The 19,483-nt window shown below is 55.0% G+C and overlaps 1 protein-coding gene across 1 annotated transcript in view; it reads right to left on the reverse strand.

Annotated features, from left to right (window-relative positions):
- Positions 1-3,986: 3,986 nt before the first annotated feature.
- The window catches only part of CTIF (cap binding complex dependent translation initiation factor), a 214,991-nt gene continuing 199,494 nt past the window's right edge, over positions 3,987-19,483 (reverse strand). The window contains exons 10-12 of the mRNA XM_021686347.2: positions 9,708-9,761; positions 6,923-8,033; positions 3,987-4,852 (exon numbers count right to left, since the gene is read on the reverse strand). Of these exons, the coding sequence (XP_021542022.1) occupies positions 7,818-8,033; positions 9,708-9,761 (270 nt within the window). The 3' untranslated portion in view covers positions 3,987-4,852; positions 6,923-7,817. The remainder of the gene's footprint in view (positions 4,853-6,922; positions 8,034-9,707; positions 9,762-19,483) is intronic.

Raw genomic sequence — 19,483 nt, forward strand, 5'->3', positions numbered from 1 at the left:
ACCCATAAAGAAGAGCAGTGAATATCTGGATTGGAAGTCGCTGAGATTTCAAGCACCCTCTCCTCTCCTCCTGACATGCTTCAGGAGTTATTGTCCCCTCCTCAGTCCCAGCACTTCTCCTTTTCCTCTGAGCCAAGCCCAAGGCAGAATCTACTCCTGGCCCTGGTCAGATGGGAAAGGCCCTGATTACATGCCAGGCTGTGAACCTCTCTCCCATCCATCTATGTACCTTTCAGGGCCATGTCCTTCTATGTCCTGCTGGGTCACCACTGGGCCTGAGTGCCCCGGCCTGAGCCCCTACTTAGCCCTGGGAGCCGGTGGGTCGATTAGAGCTGGGGGACATGGCAGGGCAAGGGGACTTGGGCACAAAGGTGGCCATGGGTACTGGAGGCCAGGAGCCTGGATCCTCAGCCTGGTCCCTATACATGCCTACCAGGCAGTTTTCAGGACGAGGAAGGCAGCAGTGCAGGGCCCCTCCTATCTTTAAAATGGAGTCAAGGGGCTCCTGGGTGGCTCAGTTGGTTAAGCGTCTGCCTTCGGCTCAGGTCATGATCCCAGGGTCTGGGATCGAGTCCCATGTCGGGCTCCTTGCTCAGCGGGGAGTCTGCTTCTCCCTCTGCCTGCCACTCCCTCTGCTTGTGCTCTCTCTCTGACAAATAAATAAATAAAATCTTAAAGAAAAAAAAGGAAATAAAATGGAGTCAAAAGTGTCTGTCACTTGGCAGGGCTACGGTGAGATACAGAACATGTACTTGAAACCAAAAAGTGCCATTCAACCATCATCGTTCTCTAAACCTCAGTTTTCCTAGATGTAAAATGGGTAGAATTTTATTTATGTCCTTCCCAGGACTCTGGTGAGCCCATCACAAGGTAACGTGTGGGAAAGTGCTGCATTCAGGAACTAGCGCTGGGTGCGGCTTTGGGCTCTCTGGGCCAGTCCCCTGGGCCAGGCAGACACGGCTGCTTGCCGGGCGCTCCCGGGCTGTCTGCCCCGCTGCCGGTCTGGGGCAGAAACCCTACTGCATCTGCTTCCAGAGTGGGCCAACTGCTTCCTCGGAGGACGGCAGCATGCGCTTGCCCTGCTGACCACCTCCACCCACCCTCGTCTGCCCTGCTTGCCCTGAGGTCAGGCAGGTGGCTGGGCAAGCTGGCCCTTCCCTCAGGGCCGATGGACCCGTTAGGCCCAGTACCTCGGGCACAGGATACTTTTAGGGGCCCGCAAAATACTTTTCATTTCTTTTAAAATCAGAAGTAAGAGATGAATTTCTAGGTTGGAAAAAAAAGTTTTAATAAGTAATGTGAGTATGTTTGTCTTCATCCCCACGTGGTCATCAAATACATTTTTATTTTATTTGAAGGACGAGGGCCTACGAAAACCTGGGTGCCCGGGTCCCACAGAAGTCCTAACACCGCCCCGAGTCCATGGTATCTATTCTGCTCCGCACTCAAGCTGCTTCCTGGAGCCCCTCCCCCATTGGGAATGTGCCGGCCAGCCTCAGTTCACTTAGGATGGCAAATCCCAGTACGGCCTTCCCTTGCTATGCGAAAGTAGAGCGTTCCTACGTTCCTATGAGACCTTGCAGAGGCTTGCATGCCATAAAGTGAAGAAGCAATTGCCATTAATTTATATGGAAAAGTTCTGAGCCTTCCCAGACCCCCAAAATAATGTCTCTTAAGCTTTTCAGGTGCCTTAGGACACATCTTGTGGAGGGATGGGTGAAATTGGTGGGGCTAAGGCACAGATGCTCCCAGACACAGCTCAGAGCTCTGGTGGTTGATGCTGAGTTGCTGCCTGTGGTTCCCGGGGAAGGAGCCCGGCGGCTCCGCGCTCCCTGCTCCCTGCCTGGGGCACCCCTGCCTCTCTACTGACTCTCCGTAAGGCTCTTCGTGCTTATCCTTGAGCTAGTCCCTGGAGTAAGGGATGGCGGCCTTAAATACCTTTTCTCCCACTCCCCACAGAGGGTATGGCCCCTGTCCCCCCACCGGTAAGAAGAGGCGCTCCCTGAGGCCAGAACTCTGAAAATGTTGGTGTGTATATATAGGGGTGTCCTCTTTCCGTGTATAGTTTGAGAGGTCCCCAGGCAATTCGGATACTGACTGCCGGGCTCGGAAGCCTCCCTGAGAGCATCTCGCTCACCTCCCCCCACCTTGAGAACCTCTGGCGTGGTGGAGATCCCAGGGGACAGTTGGCACACATTACAACGGATCCTTTTACATAACAGCGCCGAACTTTGCAGCACAGCTTTTTCGGCCCACCCCACCCAAATCCCTTGATTTCATCACGCGCCTCCATTCCACTGACGCCGAGGCGAGCGCGCCGGCGGCCCGTGCGGTCCCAGCGGGCAGCTTCTGTCTGGCCGCTGCCCCGGTGCCTCCCTGGGGCCTGGCTCTGCAGCGGGCAGCGGGGAGAGGCCGCCCAGGACACGCTCGCCTTCTGGGCTAGGGGAAGGGCCACCTGGCGCTCACACTGACCAGCCCTGGGCTTGGGTCAGTCAGGTCATCTCTCTGACCCTTAGCTTTGTCCTCTGTAAAATGGGGATCAAAGATACCCACCTACTTCGTCCAACCCCCTGCGACACTGCACGGAGGGCCCTGAGCCCCTGGGAGCTGCGGGGAAGACAGACCGTTAATATTAAGGCATAGCCACTTTCCCCCCCTCTCAGTTTCTTCTTTTCCTGCTCTTTACCTTGGCACATAAAAGGCCCTTATCAGTCCTGTGTGTGTGTGTGTGTGTGTGTATGTGTGTGTGTGCGCGCGCGTGCGCGCGCGCACATGCGTCCTAGCTTATTCATCCGAAATTGTCTTCCCCTCCCTCCCTCCTACACACCCCAGGATAAATGGAACCTACTCTCAGGAGGACAGATAACACACATCCGCAGAGAGGGTGGTGAAATGCAGGATTGAAACATTATTTGGATGATGTGTTTCATAGTTTCAATAACTTAGAAGCTTCTGGAACCAGGACTAAATCACCCAGAAAAAGCTCCTCTCCCTTTCTGTGAACAGTGTTTGGTAAGATTTCCCCACCCTCTCTCCCATCTCCAAAATGCCTTTTGCTCTGATCTCCATGTTCTGCTTCTACACCTTTGCATGTTTGTAAACTGCATTTTTGTAGAAACTTTGGTTTGACAAATGCCTCAATTGTTTCATTAAAATGTTATCTCCCTCTACCAATCTGTGCACTTCTGGCTGGCCCTGCGCAGTTTCATGTGACTCAGTAACAGGCAGTGACCAATCTCAGCACGCCCTCGCCAGGCTCCTGGGCTGCGTCGGCCGCCGTCTTGACCAGGCCAGGGACTCGGGAAGGGGGGTGGACACTCTTGTCACCGCCCCAAAGAGCTGAAAGACTGGCAAGTTCTAGTCAGAGAGAACCCCTGAGGGGGATCTGTTACCAGGAGGCAGTGTCCCCAGTGTCTTGCCATGGGAGGGATTGTGCAAAACAAGGGACATGTCATCACAGGAAAATAAATCACTGGGCCCCTTTGGGCCCCTTTGATGAAAGACTGGTTTGACCCACTGGGATTGGACAGCCACTTGCTGCTGACTTTTAGAAGCTTCTGGGCCCAAGTCTCTGTCTTTCTAAAGTAAGTCCTTGCCAAATGTTCCAGTGATATTTCTAAGGAAGGGGTAGGTTTGGGGGGTGGGGTGGTTAAGCGCGCAGCAAACCACATCTTTAGTGCAAAAGCTATTTTCTGCAGGACCGGCCCGATCCCATGCCTTCGGCTAGGCCACAGTTGCCAGCTTGGGGAGGTGGGGGGCCCAAGTGTCTTCCACCCACATTCTCTGGACCACTCCTTCACAGCCTTCCCCAGGCCCCAGACCATGCCCCTGCTCTCCAAGACGGCCAGACCGTGGGAAATCTCATTAGCTCCTTGCCTGGCCGGGGGCTCCTTGGAGGTCTCTGCCAGCACACTGGTGGAGACCACAGAAGACTCTGGGAAAGATTTCCTTTGCCGAACACACAGACAACACGGATCCGGGGCGTTTTTGGTTTTTGGTGTTTATTTTTTAAACCCACTTGTAGTCTGGGTTCAGCTGGAAAGCAGGACATACTGAGGGAGGGAACGTGGTCGCGTGAGGAGGATTCTGCTGCGGCTGTGGCGGGAAGGCCCAGGCCCCTTCTCCAGGGAGGCAGGTCCCGTCGCCAGGCTCCCAGCTGGCTCAGGCGAGGTGGGCAGCCCTTGTCGCCAGCGTCCCGACCAGAGGAGCGGTCTCCTCTGCGATCTGCATCCTCAGAGGCCCGGGCAGAGGGCCCCACAAGGCGCCAGCAGCTGAGGCACAGGACTCCGTGGGCAGGTCCTGAGAGTCTGTCACACGAGGAACACTGGCCGGGTTCTGATGCCAGAGACTGGAACGTGGCGTCTGGGGCGGCCGCATGGGGCTGCTCCTCGCGGTGGCCTGGCTGGCGGGGTCCCCGCCCCTGCAGCTGCCCAGGGCGTGATCAGTGGTACATTTCCCACACAACCCCCCCATCCCTCAGAGAAAATAAAATAAAATAAAAATTAGAATAAATACCGACTCGGCCAACATTTACATTTACATGGATGGACAGGGCGATCCCTAAACCTCGAAGGTTTACAGACTGATCGAGGAAGGACGAACAGACGAAACTGGGCTTGGGGTGCATGTTCCCCACGGAGGATGGTGGGGTTCCCACCTTCTCCGGGGGAGGTTAGGAGCCTTCTTGGGGCTGCGGTCCCAGCGCTCAGGCAAACCCACGAGGCCAAGGAGAGCAGGGCTGTGGTGAGCGGGCTGGCCGCCTGAGAGCAAAGCAAGGACTATCTGGTCTTGACTGGGAGGGGGCACAGACCGAGACAGGATCAACATCAGATGGCCGGACTTCGCCTCTTCACTGCGCCAAGAAAGCCGCGGGGTGAGTAGGGAAAACAACGCAAGCCTTAGAAATGCAATATCCAGTTTTGCCTCCCATCAAATACATTCAGAGGTCAACTTGGATATGGCCTTTCTCACTCAGCAGAAGGGGGGTCTGGCCTGGGGAGGGACTAGGGGTCTGAGGGGCGCCCACTTCTGCTCCCTGGTTCCTGTCTCCCTTGGGAGGCGGCCTCAGAGTCACAGATTTTAATGCTTTACTGTTTTTTACTGTTATTTCCTTAAAAAAAAAATTTTTTTTTTAATGTTTTCCTTCCATGTCTCAAAGAGTAGCAGCAACCTGCATTTAGAAAAACAGCTTACATTGTTATTTGGATTGGCCAGGAAGCACTTTCAAGCAATGGGATAAACTAGGCAAACCATATGTCTGGAGCCACCGTGACACGACACGTAATTAAAAATATATTTATATATGTATACATATTTATATCTTACTTCTTCATACTCTGGTCCTAACAGTCGAGGAGGGGTGGCCCTGAGGGAAAACCACCAAGGAGGCCGTTAGGAGGAAGGGGCATTAGGAGGAAGGGGCATGAGGCCCATGGCGCCCACCATACCACCGGCCTCGGCTTTGCAGGGAACATCAGCCCCTGCGTGCTCGCTCTCTGCTTCATGGAACGGGCAGGAGGCCCTGTTCCCCTGGGTCATTCCCTTCCTCTGGGGCCCTGCTTTGTTCTCAGCAGACGTGCTCACACGCGCGCGCGCGCACACACACACGCGCGCACACACACACACACATGCACGCACGCCTCGCACTCGCACTCACACTCAAGGGGAGCTAGGCCCATTTCAGCCCAGACGCAGCTCTCTGAGGGCTGCCTGGGGGCAGCTCCGTGCCTGGCGGAGGCTGCTTGACTCCTCCAGACCACGAGGTCCCCGGTGCCCTCTCTGAGCCCTCCAACCTCAGTCCAGCTCTTCCCTCGGGGCCTCCCGTGGGGTCCCTGGTGTCCCTGGGCCCCAGGCTGGGCTGAAGGTGCCTGCTGAGGAGGAAAGGCAGTGAGGAGAAGCTCAAGGAGGGGAGGAGGCGAAGGCCAGGGGCCGAGGCTACAGACCCATTCCAGGTAAACCTGTGTCCCCCACACATGTCCCCAATACGCTCTGCCTTGGGACCGGCATAGGCTCCTATCCCGGGGCTGGAAGGTGGGTGGCAGCTGGTGGGGAAAGCCAGGGAGTACTGGGGGACCCGCTCCCCCCGCCCCACCCTGCCTGCTCTCCCAGAAGCGGAGTCCACAGAGGAAAACCTCCAGCCCTCAACCCCTGGCCAGCCTGAGTGGACCAGGCAGCCAAGGCCCTCCAGTGACCCAGGGAACCCAGAAGCTGCTGGGCTCTGAGTTGGTTTAACGGGGGCTTATCAAAGTGCGGGCTCCAGACCCCAGAGCTGGGGCCGGGCAGATGCCTGTGACAACCCCAAAGCCAGCTTCCTAGAGCCTGACTTGCATTCTCCTCCAACAGAGAAGGGGCTCTCCCCAGGACCTGGCCCTTCCAAGAAACCCCAGTCTCGCTCCTTCCAGGCCTGGAAAGATGTGTCGGCCCCGCCTGCTCATTTCACTGTTCTACTCACGACTCAGTGAATACACCGCCCCCCCCAGCCCCGGGGGCCGCAGTGCCCAGAGCCCTCCTGGAGCATACAGACCTTGGCTGTGGGGGGCCTCGGCTTCTGGATCCTGCCCGCGATGAGGCTGGGCCATCGACACAGCCCATTTAGCTAAGCTCCAAGTCCCGGGGAGCCAGGCAGCCCCCAACGGCCACTTTCCCCCCACTAAGCTCGGGAGGAGACCTGTGTGGGGCTCAGGCGACATCACCTAGCGTTTTGGTTTGAATTTGCCCGTCTTGACTGTGCCGCATTCACCACAGCCGCCGCCCCCCCTCAGCCCCAGCCAGGATGGGGTTTAACGCACTCCTGGCGCCTGCCACAGCATCAGCCCTTTGACAGAGCAGAGCGGGAAGAAGAGAACAGAGGTCCTGGAAGCCAAGGGCTGCGGAGCACAGGGTTCCAGGGGGACCCCCCTCCGGGGCAGAAGTTTCCAATTACCCTAATTGGCCACTGGCAAGCTATCTGTGGCTAGAATCCTTCCAGAGGGGGCCGGGTTTGATCTTCCACTAATCAGGGGGTCCTCAGTGGTGCTGACTGTGTGATCACAGCTCGGACTCTTTTCATGGAGAGAGGAGACTTCAAAGCAGCTGACTTTTGAAAATAAAACAATAAAACACAAGAGCACGAGCAGAGCCGCACACCCCAGCTCCCCTCCCTGCACCCCGCCCCTGGGCCTGAGGCTGGGGGGCCACACGGAGGAGGAACGGGGAGTGGGGAGGGTGCAGCGTGCAGGTTAGAGGAGAAGCCTCCGTCCCCCAGGCCGAGCGTGGCGGACAAAGGCCGTCAATTACGGGCGGCTGGTGGGGACCGTGCCTGCTTTTGTCCTCCCGGACATCTGCTCTACGTCGCCTGCTGCCAGTTGGCGACCGCGGCTGACAGCAGGAACAATGCAAGCCCGTCTCCGACCCACTTTTTCAGCCTTCTGAGGTCCTTTCTGACCCAAGCGGTACCCCGGCGTGCCGAGCTGCCAGGGCCTCAGAGGAGTCACGCCGATGAAACCCCTCGCACAAAGCCCTGCGGGGACGCGGTTGATGGGAGGGGGCGGGGAGGGGCGGGAGTGGGGAGGGAACGACGGGGGCGGGGGGGGGGCCACCAAGGAGAAGGAAACATGCTTCCCTTATTGGTGTGAGCTGCCGCATGCGTGGGGCTGGGGGGGCTCGGATGAGGGGCGCTCCTCCTTCCCGGTCTGGCTCCAGCCTGGCCCCCGGCTCTGCCTGCTTTCCTCCCCACTTCTTTCTCCCGCCAGGGCCACCCCTGTCCTCCCGCCTGTCCATCTGGCCCTGGGTACCAGGGCCCCAGCTGCCCGCGGGCCGCCCGCCAGGCCCCCTGGCCGTCAGGCTGTCAGTTTCTGGATGGTTCTGTTGTAGTACTGTGTGATGGGGGGCGTCAGAGGGTTCCAGCTGTTGGCATGGAGCTCTATGACCTCCAGAAGCAGTGACCGGGTCAGCATCGACTCTGAGGGGCAGAGCATCTTGTCGCGCGCACTGGCCAGGAGCTCGGTCATCATCTCGGGCAGCTGCTCCTCCAGCAGCCGGCCTGTGCTCTGCAGCTGCGGGTGGGGAAGCGGGGCTTAGGACAGGACCTGCGCCCCCGGAATGGCCCCCTGAGCCACCCTGGTTAGGAGGGCCGGGGGCAGGGACAGGAAAGAACTGGATTATCTCTGGAAGGTGCAGGCCAGGCATTTGTGCCCCAGGGAGGACAGGAGGTGGAAGGAGTCAACTGTGAAAGCCCACGTTGACCGACCAATCTGCCGCAGGAATAAGAGGGATTGGGTTATTGCCTGCTCCCTGGGGCTGAAAAGAGCCCTCACTGGGACCATGCCACTTCTGTCTTTCACCCAAGAAAGACTCACCCTCCTACTGGAAGCCTTGCCTGACCCCTGCCCAGACCCTCAATGGCTGATCTGCTCCCCTCAAAGGTGATCAGGCTGCACCGTGTTAATTTCCACTTGCTAGGATGTCTCTAGAAAAGAGCTTGGTCATTATCACCTGCACGTCTCCGCATGGAACCTGAGAGCAGGGATGAGGTCTCCTATTTCTCTCCTGCCCCTAATCCCACCTCCCCACCCCAGCTGACCTCTGCCCACACTTGTGACATGAAGTGCGGGAGGGAAATATGAACCGGGGCAGAAGGTCAGCCAGAGGGCCCGCCCTCAAGAGAGGCCCCCGATGATGCTGAAAAGCCGCTGTAGGGAGGAAGGGGTCCCAGTGGTCTGGATCATGCAGCCTCAGGCAGTAGCCCCTGCGGGTCCTCTCCACAGTATCTCGATCTCCATCGCTGTCCCCACCCCATCTCATCCCACCCATTTTTCAAGGCTCTGCCTTCTTCATAAAGTCCTCATCGATCTCCCTGGACCACCCTGATCTCTCTCCTCTGACTCCTCAGGGATGCATGCTCTGTACCCATACTTCTTCTCTACACGGTGTTATCTATCCCCAGCCAGAGTGACAGCTGAGGGCAGGGACTAGGCTTTCTTCTCCCCTATGTCCCTGTCACCAAGTCCCATGTATGGTACCCAGATGGAGCCCCATAAATGAAGGGACCATCCCATAGACCTGAGGCTGTTGTCCCGACTCGCAGCACCTCTGGCCCCCGAGAGCCTTGGGAGTGGCCTGGAGGCCGGGCAGAAGGTGCTCACGCAGGAGACACCTGTCCTCACAGCCACTCTATTCTAAATGACTGCGCTGGTTTCCCAGAGCAAGGTTTGCCCCTGAGGAAGATCCCAGAGAAAGAGTTTCAATGAGTACTGGCCCCACTTTGGGACCAGGAGTGGCGCCTCCTAAGTGGGTGTTTTGTAGCAGAGGCGTCCACCGTGGGACCTCAGGCCTCAGGCATCTTCCCCAAACTCTGCACCACCATAGCCAAGGGAGATATTTGGGGGTGGGGGTCACCTGGAATCTCTTAAGTCATTTATGTGGTGTGCCTAGTGCAAGGAGAAGGTGGTCTTGGGGACAGAAGGACAGTGCACAATGCCAGCACTTGGTCCTTCTCTCTAGAGAACCAGCCATCTCTTCCTCTAGCTAGTGGTGGGCTGGTTACCCCATCCACATTTACTCTGGTTTGGGGTTGATAATTCTGGATCCACGTTGGCTCAGGAAGCCATTCCCCACCAGCCCCGTCTACACACCCTTGCCTGGGACTTGTGGGTATGTCCAGTGATCCTTCATCGCCCACAACTGTTAGGCGTGAGGGGCACACCAGGTCTGAGGTCAGAGATGCTTACCTCCATCGAGCAGCACAGGACAGCGTCTTCTTTCACATCCTGAGATTGCAAAAGCTGTAGAAAAGAGAGGCAGAGAACACTCCTGAGGGGGCGGCACGCAAGCTCCCAGGCCCCTGCCGCTGGACCCCAGCCCTAGCCCTGATGCAGCCTGGAACAGACATGTCGGAGGGGAGGGCTGGGGAGAGAGTCCACGAAGGTCAGAGGACAGGAGGAACACAGCAATTTCTCTGTCAGGATTTGAGCAGCTGGAGGACCACGGTGGTCATAGAGCCCGGGTGCACCGGCCAGGTCAGAAGGCTCAGCCATGGTCTCAGGCGCTCCTGGGCCCTGGCTAGAGGAGGACTTCCAGAAATCATGGTGCTCTTCTGCAAAACCATGGCTGTGCTGACTTACCCAGAGGCTGGAGCTGCTTCCTGACCAAGGCCATGGCCAGGCTGCTTGGTGCTGGGACTGGCCATGCCCCCATCCAGGCTTCCCTCTGCCTCATCTCATTCCTTCTCTCTCTCAACTGAGATATAATTCACACAACATCCAATTCCCCATTTTTAAGTACACAACTCAGTGACTTTCAATATATTCACAAGGTTGCGCAACCATCAGCGTTACCTAACTCCAGAGCATTTTCATCCCCCCCAGCCCCTGGCAACCCTTAATCTCCTTTGTCTCTCTGGATTTGTCTATTCTAGATTTTTCACATAAATGGCATCACACAGCATGTGTCTTTTGTGACTGGCTTCTTCCATTAACAGAACTTTTTAAAAGATCACCCATGTGGCAGCATGTACCAGTCCTTTGTTCCCTTTTATGGCCGAGTAATATTCTGCTATATGGAGAGACCACATTCTGTTTACACATTCATTAGCTGATAGACATGTGGGCTGTTTCTCCCTTTTTGGCTATCATGAATGATGCTGCTCTGATCATGTACAGGTTTTTGTGTGAGCACATGTACTCAGGTCTCTGGGGGTCCTTACCTCGGAGCGGAATTGCTCGGTCATGTTGAGCTTTCTGGGGACCGCAAACTACAGTGGTTGTGCTATTTTGCATTTTCTCTAGCAATGTCTGAGGGTTCTGATTTTTCTACATCCTCACCAATATTTGCTATTTTCTGCTTTTTCATAAAATGTCTGTTTTTCCTAATTCCCAGTAGAAACTTTGAGGCACAGCTTCAGAGAAGCTCTACGGTCTTTTTTTTTTTTTTTTTAAGATTTTATTTATTTATCTGAGAGAGAGAATGGGAGACAGAGAGCATGACAGGGGGAGGGTCAGAGGGAGAAGCAGACTCCCCGCTGAGCAGGGAGCCTGATGTGGGACTCGATCCTGGGACTCCAGGATCATGACCTGAGCCGAAGGCAGTCGCTTAACCAACTGAGCCACCCAGGTGCCCCAGAAGCTCCACAGTCTTGTTTTTCACAAACCCCGTTGACCACCTCTCCCTCTGTCCCCTTGACTGGCCGGAGCTGCTTTTCCCAAACCCTTACGTACGTGTCCACTGCCATCCCCCGCCACACTGACCATCACATCCCTAGGAGGACCCTGCATTTGGATTATCTGCCACGGATGACTCTTCCCTCTGCTGGAACTCTCCATACTTGCCCACCCTTCAAGGCCCACAGCTTTCCTTGGAGACCTCTGGATCACCCCAGGCCCTGGTGACCCCTCCTGCTTCTCACTCCCCAGCTTTCCCACCCGCTCAGCATTCCACACGAGTGAAAAGGCATTTTCCAGTGGGAACTGCTCGCTTCCTGAAGGCTGGGACAGTGCTGTGTTCCTATTTGCCACTTTAACACCTAGCCTGGCCCCTGACAACAGTAGGGATTCACTCAATGTTGGTCGATATGATTCATGCACTTTTGTTGTTGTTGTTTGTTAGTTTTAAAGGAAGGGTGGAGGGTGAGGAGAGCACAAGAGGAAGGCACTTTTAGGGTGAGTGTCCTCGTTCCCTGAATGAGAACTGGAGTCAAGGTTTTTGACACGGGTGTAACGTGTTCAAGCAGAGGTGAAATCACAGGGGGACTATTCTTGCTGCCAGCTTGAAATCCGAATTGTGCACATCCTCCTCACCTCTCCCCTTCTCCTGTCATGTTGCATCCATCCACCCAGCCCGGGGGCCCTCCCAGCAAGAGCCAGAAGCATTCACCTCAGGAGGGCTGAAGATTCAGGGCGAGCTTTGCTATGTGCCCGAGGGGCGTGTGGGGCATTGAGAGGCCACAAGAGGTCAGGGGACAGACAGGTCAGTCCTGGCTGCACTGGCCAGAGATGCTATCAGGGCCCAGGCCTCCTTCCCTGCCCTGCTCTCTCCCTGTATCTGTCAGAACTGGGCTGGCTAGCCACATAGAAGCCATTTTGGTATGAAGGAACAGAGGTAGTCCTTGACCTGCTCAAATGAAAAGCAGGCGGAGAGCAAGGGACAATTCAGGGGAGGGAAATGGTGCCACCAACACAAAGTGACAGGCATCGAGGCCACTGGCGTGCACGTTCTACTTACTGACATGGGCCTGAAGCCCAGCCTTTGTGCTCTCGTCACTGGCCTCTTCAGCCACCAGAGGCTCGGACCTTACTCGCTCGCTCTACTCAGGGCTCTGCCCAAATGTCACCGCACCAGCCAGGCTCCCCCACTGGCCTCTGTGACACCCACCAGCCCCGCTCACCTCCTGGCTTACTTCTTGCTGTCGCATAGCTCGCCCCTGACACATTATCTACTTGCTCGTCTGCTGTCTGTCCCCCACCCGGGAGAAGGCAAGCTCCACCAGGGCAGGGCCTATTTTGTCCCACTTCGAGGAATGTGTCCTACACATGGACCCAGACATGCCCCATGACACGGATACAAGGTTTTCGCTGCACAATCGTTATAGTAAGAGCAGCAAGGGGACTGGTTAGAAAATTACAATACGTAGGCATAGAGAGCACCCTGCAACACACTGCTGTCCCTCGCCTGCTACACCTGGACCTGCTTCTGGAGTTTTCTTGCCTCCCGGAGCTGCAGACCCCCAAGGGGAGCCAGGGGAGCCTCCCACCAAGCCAGTGCCTGGGGAAGGCACATGGGGAAGGGCATCCCTCATTTAGAGGACCCAAGAAGCTAGAGTGAAGACCAGGAACCAGGTTCTGGAGAAAGCTGGGGGAGGTGATTCACCTTGCAGCGGGCCTACCTACGGCATGTGGTCCCCACCCACATGTGCTCGGGGAGGGGCTGGGGCACAGACTGGGAGGGGCCCCTGGCCATCTAGGATGGGGTCAGCGTGGGAAAGTGAGCCTAGCCCTGTTCACTCTGCAGGGGAGATAGGGACTCATCTAGAGTAGGAGAACCCTGTAAGGTTTGCTGGAATTTCTTTCTGAACATAATTGTTCCCTAATAGGTTTTCTGTAGCACTTACTGGGAAAAAAAAAAAAAAGCCTTAAAAACTGCTAGTAGAAATGACAAGAGGTGCGCCTGGGCGGCTCAGTCGTTAAGCGTCTGCCTTCGGCTCAGGTCATCAACCCAGGGTCCTGGGATCGAGCCCCACATCGGGCTCCCTGCTCGGTGGGGAGCCTGCTTCTCCCTCTCCCACTCCCCTTGCTTGTGTTCCCTCTCTCGCTGTCTCTGTCAAATAAATAAATAAAATCTTAAAAAAAAAAAAAAGAAATGACAAGAAAGGGGGGAATCTGGAAGAAAGGGAACTCTTGAAAGGGAACTCTTAGAGATGGAGTACGTACTAGCAGTTGGGTGGGGAGGGGGGACCAGGCCGAGCTGGCAGCTCGTGGGAAGAACAGGGTCCACTCTGGATGCATCTAGCACATCGGCTGACACACAGTAGGTGCTCAAGGGGGCTTGTCGTGGTAAGTTGAAATGCCCCTTGGATCATGTTCTGTCCTGAGATTAGCTTGTTAGGGGCTCTCGGGACAAGGGAGGTAACCTTATGGTAATACTGGTAGGAGTCAGGGCCTGACAAGTACTAGATGTTCTGAAAGGTGATGGTTTCTCCCTCCAAGCAGCCCCCTGAGCTGCTGACAGCACAGTGTGAAAAGCTTCCTTGAGCCTCCGTATTGTTGCCAGCCAAGCCCCCAGCTCTGGTGAGCAAGTGTCCCCTTCTTCCCATTCCCTCTAACCCCCCAAGCCTGGCCTGCCCTCTGCTTCCTGATGGAGGCTGGGAACTGCAGAGTGGGCTCTCTGTCTTTCTGCTCCTTCTCTTTCTTCCCCACATCCTTATGACTGGGCTACTTCCCTTCCAGTCCCTTCTCCTCTGTGTGCCCAAACTCCCAGGCCGCCTGGCTCTCTCCCTGGAGGCCCTGGCTCCTGGCTAGCCAGGCAAGGGACAGACACAGGGTGGGGTGTTCTGGAAGGCCAGGGTGGCTTGCCCGGGCGCTCAGGCAGAGCTGTGGGCGGGCTCCCAACCCCAGGCCTCCCCTCCAGCCTTATCTTCCACTTGGTTGTTTGGGAAAGTCTGTGCTAAGCCAACAATCACATCATGCGATAGGTCCTCTTGCAAACGGCTTGCTGGGTTTTCTCAGGGAAGCGGGGGAGGACTGGGGTGGGTCACTACACTTTTCGTTCAGAGTTGCTGGGTGCAGGGATGTGAAGGGAATCTGCCGGGAGGCCGCAGACCGCTTCCTGTTCCCCCTGCAAATGCTGTCCTGGACTCTCATGACCAGTGTTGGAGAGCAGCATCTCAGAGCCCTAGAGCTGAAGGGGCTTCGGAGAGTGTCCCCCTTAACTTCCCTGGACCCTACCTCCAGAGCATTTTCATCCCCCCCAGGCCCTGGCACCCCCTAATCTCCGGAAGTCACACCCTGCTGCTCTTTGTGGTGTAACAAGAGGCTGACCTCCACACCCAGGAGCCCTGACACAACTCCACAGGGGCTCCCTCCCGAGACCCCTTTCACTGCCCCTCTTAGAGGCTCCCACGCGTCTTGGCCATCAGCGGCTCTCCAAGAATCTGTCCCTACCTGTCATTTGCAGGCAGTGTCCCAAGTGAGGGATCTTTCCACTCTTTTCCATCTTGGCCAGATTTACCTGTTCTGTGTTCCATTTCTTCAGCACTCTGCTTTTTCCCAAGGGACAGTTCGGGTTTCGATGAACAAATCCCTACTGGTAGGTTGAGGGGGGCCAACGAGCTCTCTTGTTTATGTATGCTCCATTTGCAATCTTTTGGAGACAATGCTTTCTTTTCTTTTCTTCTTTTTTTTTTTAACTCCAAGATGAATCTCAAAAAGTAATGGCAACTCGAACAGGTACTCGTCCATCCATGTTCACAACAGGCAAGAGAAGGAAGCAACTTGAGCGTCCGTGGAGGGAGGGATAGATGGATGAACTCCTGTGGTCCATCCACACAATGGAATGTTCTTCAGCCTTCAAGTGGAAGGCAGGGCTGATGCCTGCTACCACATGGATGAACCTTGAGGACATGACGCTGGGTGAAATGAAGTGGTCACAAAAGGACAAATCCTGTAACACTTTTTTTTTTTTTTTTTTTTAAGATTCCACTTCTATAGTCAGAATAGTCAAATTCATAGAGACAGAGAGTAGAATGGCGGTTGCCAGGGGCAGCCAGGATGGGGGACTGGGGGCTCAGGGTTTGATGGGGACAGAGTTTCAGTTTGGGATGACAGAACGTTCTGGATGCCGCTGAACTGGCTAGAACATGGCTAAAACGGTCAGTTGTGTGTTCTGTATACTCTACCACCATAACGAACTGGTTAAAGTCAGTCGTGGCCGGGGTGGGCACTTGTGGGGTGGGCAGGCCATGCTCTGCCTGGGCAGGACTCCCTGCCCCCTGCTGCCACTCAGGAAGAGACGCTGCACCGATGGAGGAGGCCGGGTTGCCCCACCTGGGGGCTGCGGGCCCTGGAGTGGGTGGGAGGGGCAGGCCTCTCATCAAAGTCTCCGGCAGAGAGAGGGGTGTGGGCGGGCTGGGGCAGGCAAGCCACCCGCGCCCTCGGAACAGCGAAATGTGTTTCTTGGATGAGAATCCAAGGCAATTGTGCGAGCCCACACAGTGTTTGTTCGGAAGCTAATGCATTCCTGTCCTATTGTCTCTGCCGGAGACTTGTTGTGGGCACACCCATCATATCCTCCCTCGGGGAGAGGCCAAGGTGCTCGCAGTCAGGCTGTGGGAGGCCCAACAGCGACGAGGGAGACAGGCTGCTTGGTGGGAGCATCCTGGAGTCCCCAGGGGAAGGTCCCCAGGGCACGGGCATGCTGCCCAAGGCGAGCCGGGATGTAAACCGGCTGGTTGCTGGGGATGCCACCCCGTGGGAAGGGAAAGGTGCTGATGGAAGGACCCAGGGGGCTGCCTCCCTTTGCGGGAGGGGAGTGATTACCGTAGACGGCCATGTCTTGCCTTTCCATTGAAGAGTGGGTGCCGCCTTGAGACAGGCTGGCTGGTCCCCCCCAACCCTCCGTACCCTGACCCCTTCAGCTCACCGACAGCACAGGGTTTCCACCTTGTAGAGCAAACCCACGAGGCCTTATGCAGCCATAGCCAAAGTCCAGCTCAGACCCTGCCTGCGGGGGCCTCTCTGCTTTGGGCAGGGGGTGAGGGAATGGCAACCAGAGAGCACAGCGAGGTTTCAGAGAGCATGCGATGCGCTCGTTTTCTGGAGAACAAGCTCACAGAGCCCTGATGGCCTGGCTGGGTCTACGGAAGGGCCAGGGATGTGGTCTGGAAGCATGGAGGACATCGCAGGAAGGTGAGAGAGAAGCGCCAAGAGTGGGGGTGGGGAGAGGTCTGCAGTGGCCATGGGAGCCACAGTGCTGACGATGGAGAGGAGATGGCCGTAACACAGGCAGAGGGTCTGGACCAGTGACTGGGGGGGGAGCTGCACGTGACCACTGGCCCCTCAGGAGCACCCTTGGGTTCGAGTCCCAGCCCTTCCATCCTGCGCCTCTGCTGGACCTGGACTGGCATCTACAGCTAGGTCTGGAGGACAGCGCGGGAACTGATGCTCTCGATACTGACCCTGACTCATCACAGAGAGGATCTATTAGTCGGGGTCTCTTCAGGAAGGCAGGAAAGGAGATAATCTATCCGAAAAAGGCTGTCGTCAAAATTGTGCGGCGGGCTTAGCGTCAGAAGACCTGCTACTCACTAAGAGTAACCCTGGGCATGTCACTTAATCACTCTGTACCTCACTTTCCTCACCTGAGAATGGGGATAATACCTGCTTGAATTGTTTTGAGAGTCAACTGAGATCATGTCTGTGAAGGAGCTTTGAGAAGTGCAAAGCTTGATCCCAATGCAAGGTGTGATTATTGTTATTAAATCTGTTTCTTTATAAACATATATTTTCCTTGAAGATCTTGGCACACTCTTTATGTACCATCCCATTTACCCTCGTGACACTCTTGTGGAGACAGGGAAAGGCCACGGCATTATTATCTCTATTTAATAGATAGAGAAACTGAGGCGCAGTAGTTAAGTGACTTGCACAAACCAGACAGCAAGTCTGAGAAGAACTAGAAGGTGTTCAAGAGTCCTGGGTCAGCATCCTTTCTCTTGGAGAATTATTTTAATTTCGCTCACATTTGCTAATTCTTGTTTTGGTGGCCGGAGCTCATAATTCTTAATTTTGTTGACCAGTGACAAGAATCAACCTGGACCTTCACAAAATTGAATTGATTTTACATATTCTTTGTTTGCATTGGCCATCATCTATACATCCATCCACACATCTATCCACTGTACCCGTCCACACCCCCATTTACTCACCCACCAACCCATTAGTGCATCTATTCACCCAACTCTGCAATCATCCATCCACCAGCATATCCATTTATCCATCCATCTATTCTTCTATCTACCCACACATGTATCCAACCTTTCATCTACCCACCCATTCTTTCATCCATCTGTCTACACTCACTCACTTATCCATCCATCCATCCATCCATCCATCCATCCATCCATCCATCCTTCTACGTAGCCATCTTTTCAACAACAGTCATGGAATACCTACTTTGTGCTAAACATTGTATAACTACAGGGATAACAAGAAGAATGAGACTCGGAACTCATAGTCTAGCAGGGGGAATCAAGAGATTGTGCTAGGTATATGGGGTTGAAGCATGGATGGAATGAGGATGGAGAACATGCCAGGCATATGGTATAAGCAGCAGCATATGGCATATATGCACAAAAGCAAAAAAAAAAATGTGAACTAGCAGAGTGCACTAGTGAATTACAAGTATTTCAGAATGCTAGCATATATAGTGCTGGGGGAGAGAGAGAACATGATGACAAAGAAGGCAAGGGCCACATCCTAAAGGGCTCTTAGCTGCCATGATACTGTGTTTTGATTTTATCCTAAGGGATGGGAAAGCCACCGAGAGATTTTTAACTGGAGAGTGCATTTTGGAAGGTCCTTTCTTTTTTTTTTTTTTTTTTAAAGATTTTATTTATTTATTTGAGAGAGAGAGAATGAGAGACAGCAAGCACATGAGAGGGGGGAGGGTCAGAGGGAGAAGCAGATTCCCCGCCGAGCAGGGAGCCCGATGAGGGACTCGATCCAGGGACTCCGGGATCATGACCTGAGCCGAAGGCAGTCGCTGAACCAACTGAGCCACCCAGGCGCCCTGGTAGGTCCTTTCTTGCACAGTGTGGCAAACAGAGGGTTGCAGGCAAGGGGACAGTGAGGAGGCTGCTGTGAGAAATTACAGTGCCTTCAATCGAGGCAGGAGAAATGGGAGGACATATGTTTAGGAGGCAGAAGTGAGGGTGAGGAGAAGGACAATGTAGAAGATGGATAATCCCCATTGGGTTTGGCCAACTGGATGAATGGGGATGCCATCAATGATCGTAGGAAGGCATGAGGAGGTGGTTTGGGGGGATGTGAAGGAGTTCAGCATTAGAAATACTGAGTTCATGGTTCTGGGGATGACTGGGGAAGATGACTTGTGGGCGACTGGCAATCCATGATCATTAGTGCCAGGTCAAGGCCGTAGGTGTTAGCGAGATGAACTGGGGGAAGACCCAGATGAGAAGAGGAGAGGGTAAGGGCTCCAAACCTGGAAAGGGTGATGGTGGAGGAGGAGGAACTCCTGAAGAAGCAAGAGGACAGTCAGAGAGCTAAGAGGAATGGGAGGAAGTGATGCCATGGAAGCCAAGAAAGTTCTAAGAAGTACAAGGTCAGTGGTGTCAAATGCTCAAGAGAGGTCAAGTAAGATGAACAATGACCAGGGCCCCCTGGATCTGGTGATTAGGGTGACCTTTGCCATGATGAACTTCAGAGCAGGGGTAGGGACAGACGGAAGTCTGGATCACATAGGATTGGAGAGCGAGAGGGAGGCCGGAAGTAGACACAGCAAGAGTACACCATTTCTTTCTCTTTCTTTGTGGGTTTCCACTCTTTCTTATCTTCTCTCTCTCCTTTTCTCCTCTTCCTTCTTTCCTTCCTCCCTCCTCCCCCTCTCTCTTGCTTTCTTTTTGAACTTGCCTACGGAAGAGAAAAAGGGTAGGACCCCGTGCCAGGGTCAAGGGGAGCAGTTGTTATGGTGGGAAAGGCAGAGATGAGCGGGTGGAATGCAGGAGAGAAGGGGGTCGTCGGAGGTGAGGAGGACCAGGTGCAGAGCTTAGCCTTAGGTAAGAGAAGTGATAGCGCTCCATACCCTCTGACACGGACAGGAGGGGTGAGGCTGGCTGTAGACACAGGTGCACGTATGTGTGGATGCTCACGCTGGCCAGCCTGTCAGGGCAACTATGAAATCGGTGCTGTTCTAGCTTCCTCACTTGCTATCAGGGTTCTGTGCCGGCCTGCATTTCAGCCATCCCCAGGAGAGGGGGGATTTGCCCCAAATATCACTA

The sequence above is a fragment of the Neomonachus schauinslandi genome, chromosome 14 (genome assembly GCF_002201575.2).
Source record: "Neomonachus schauinslandi chromosome 14, ASM220157v2, whole genome shotgun sequence".
Lineage (NCBI taxonomy): Eukaryota > Metazoa > Chordata > Mammalia > Carnivora > Phocidae > Neomonachus > Neomonachus schauinslandi.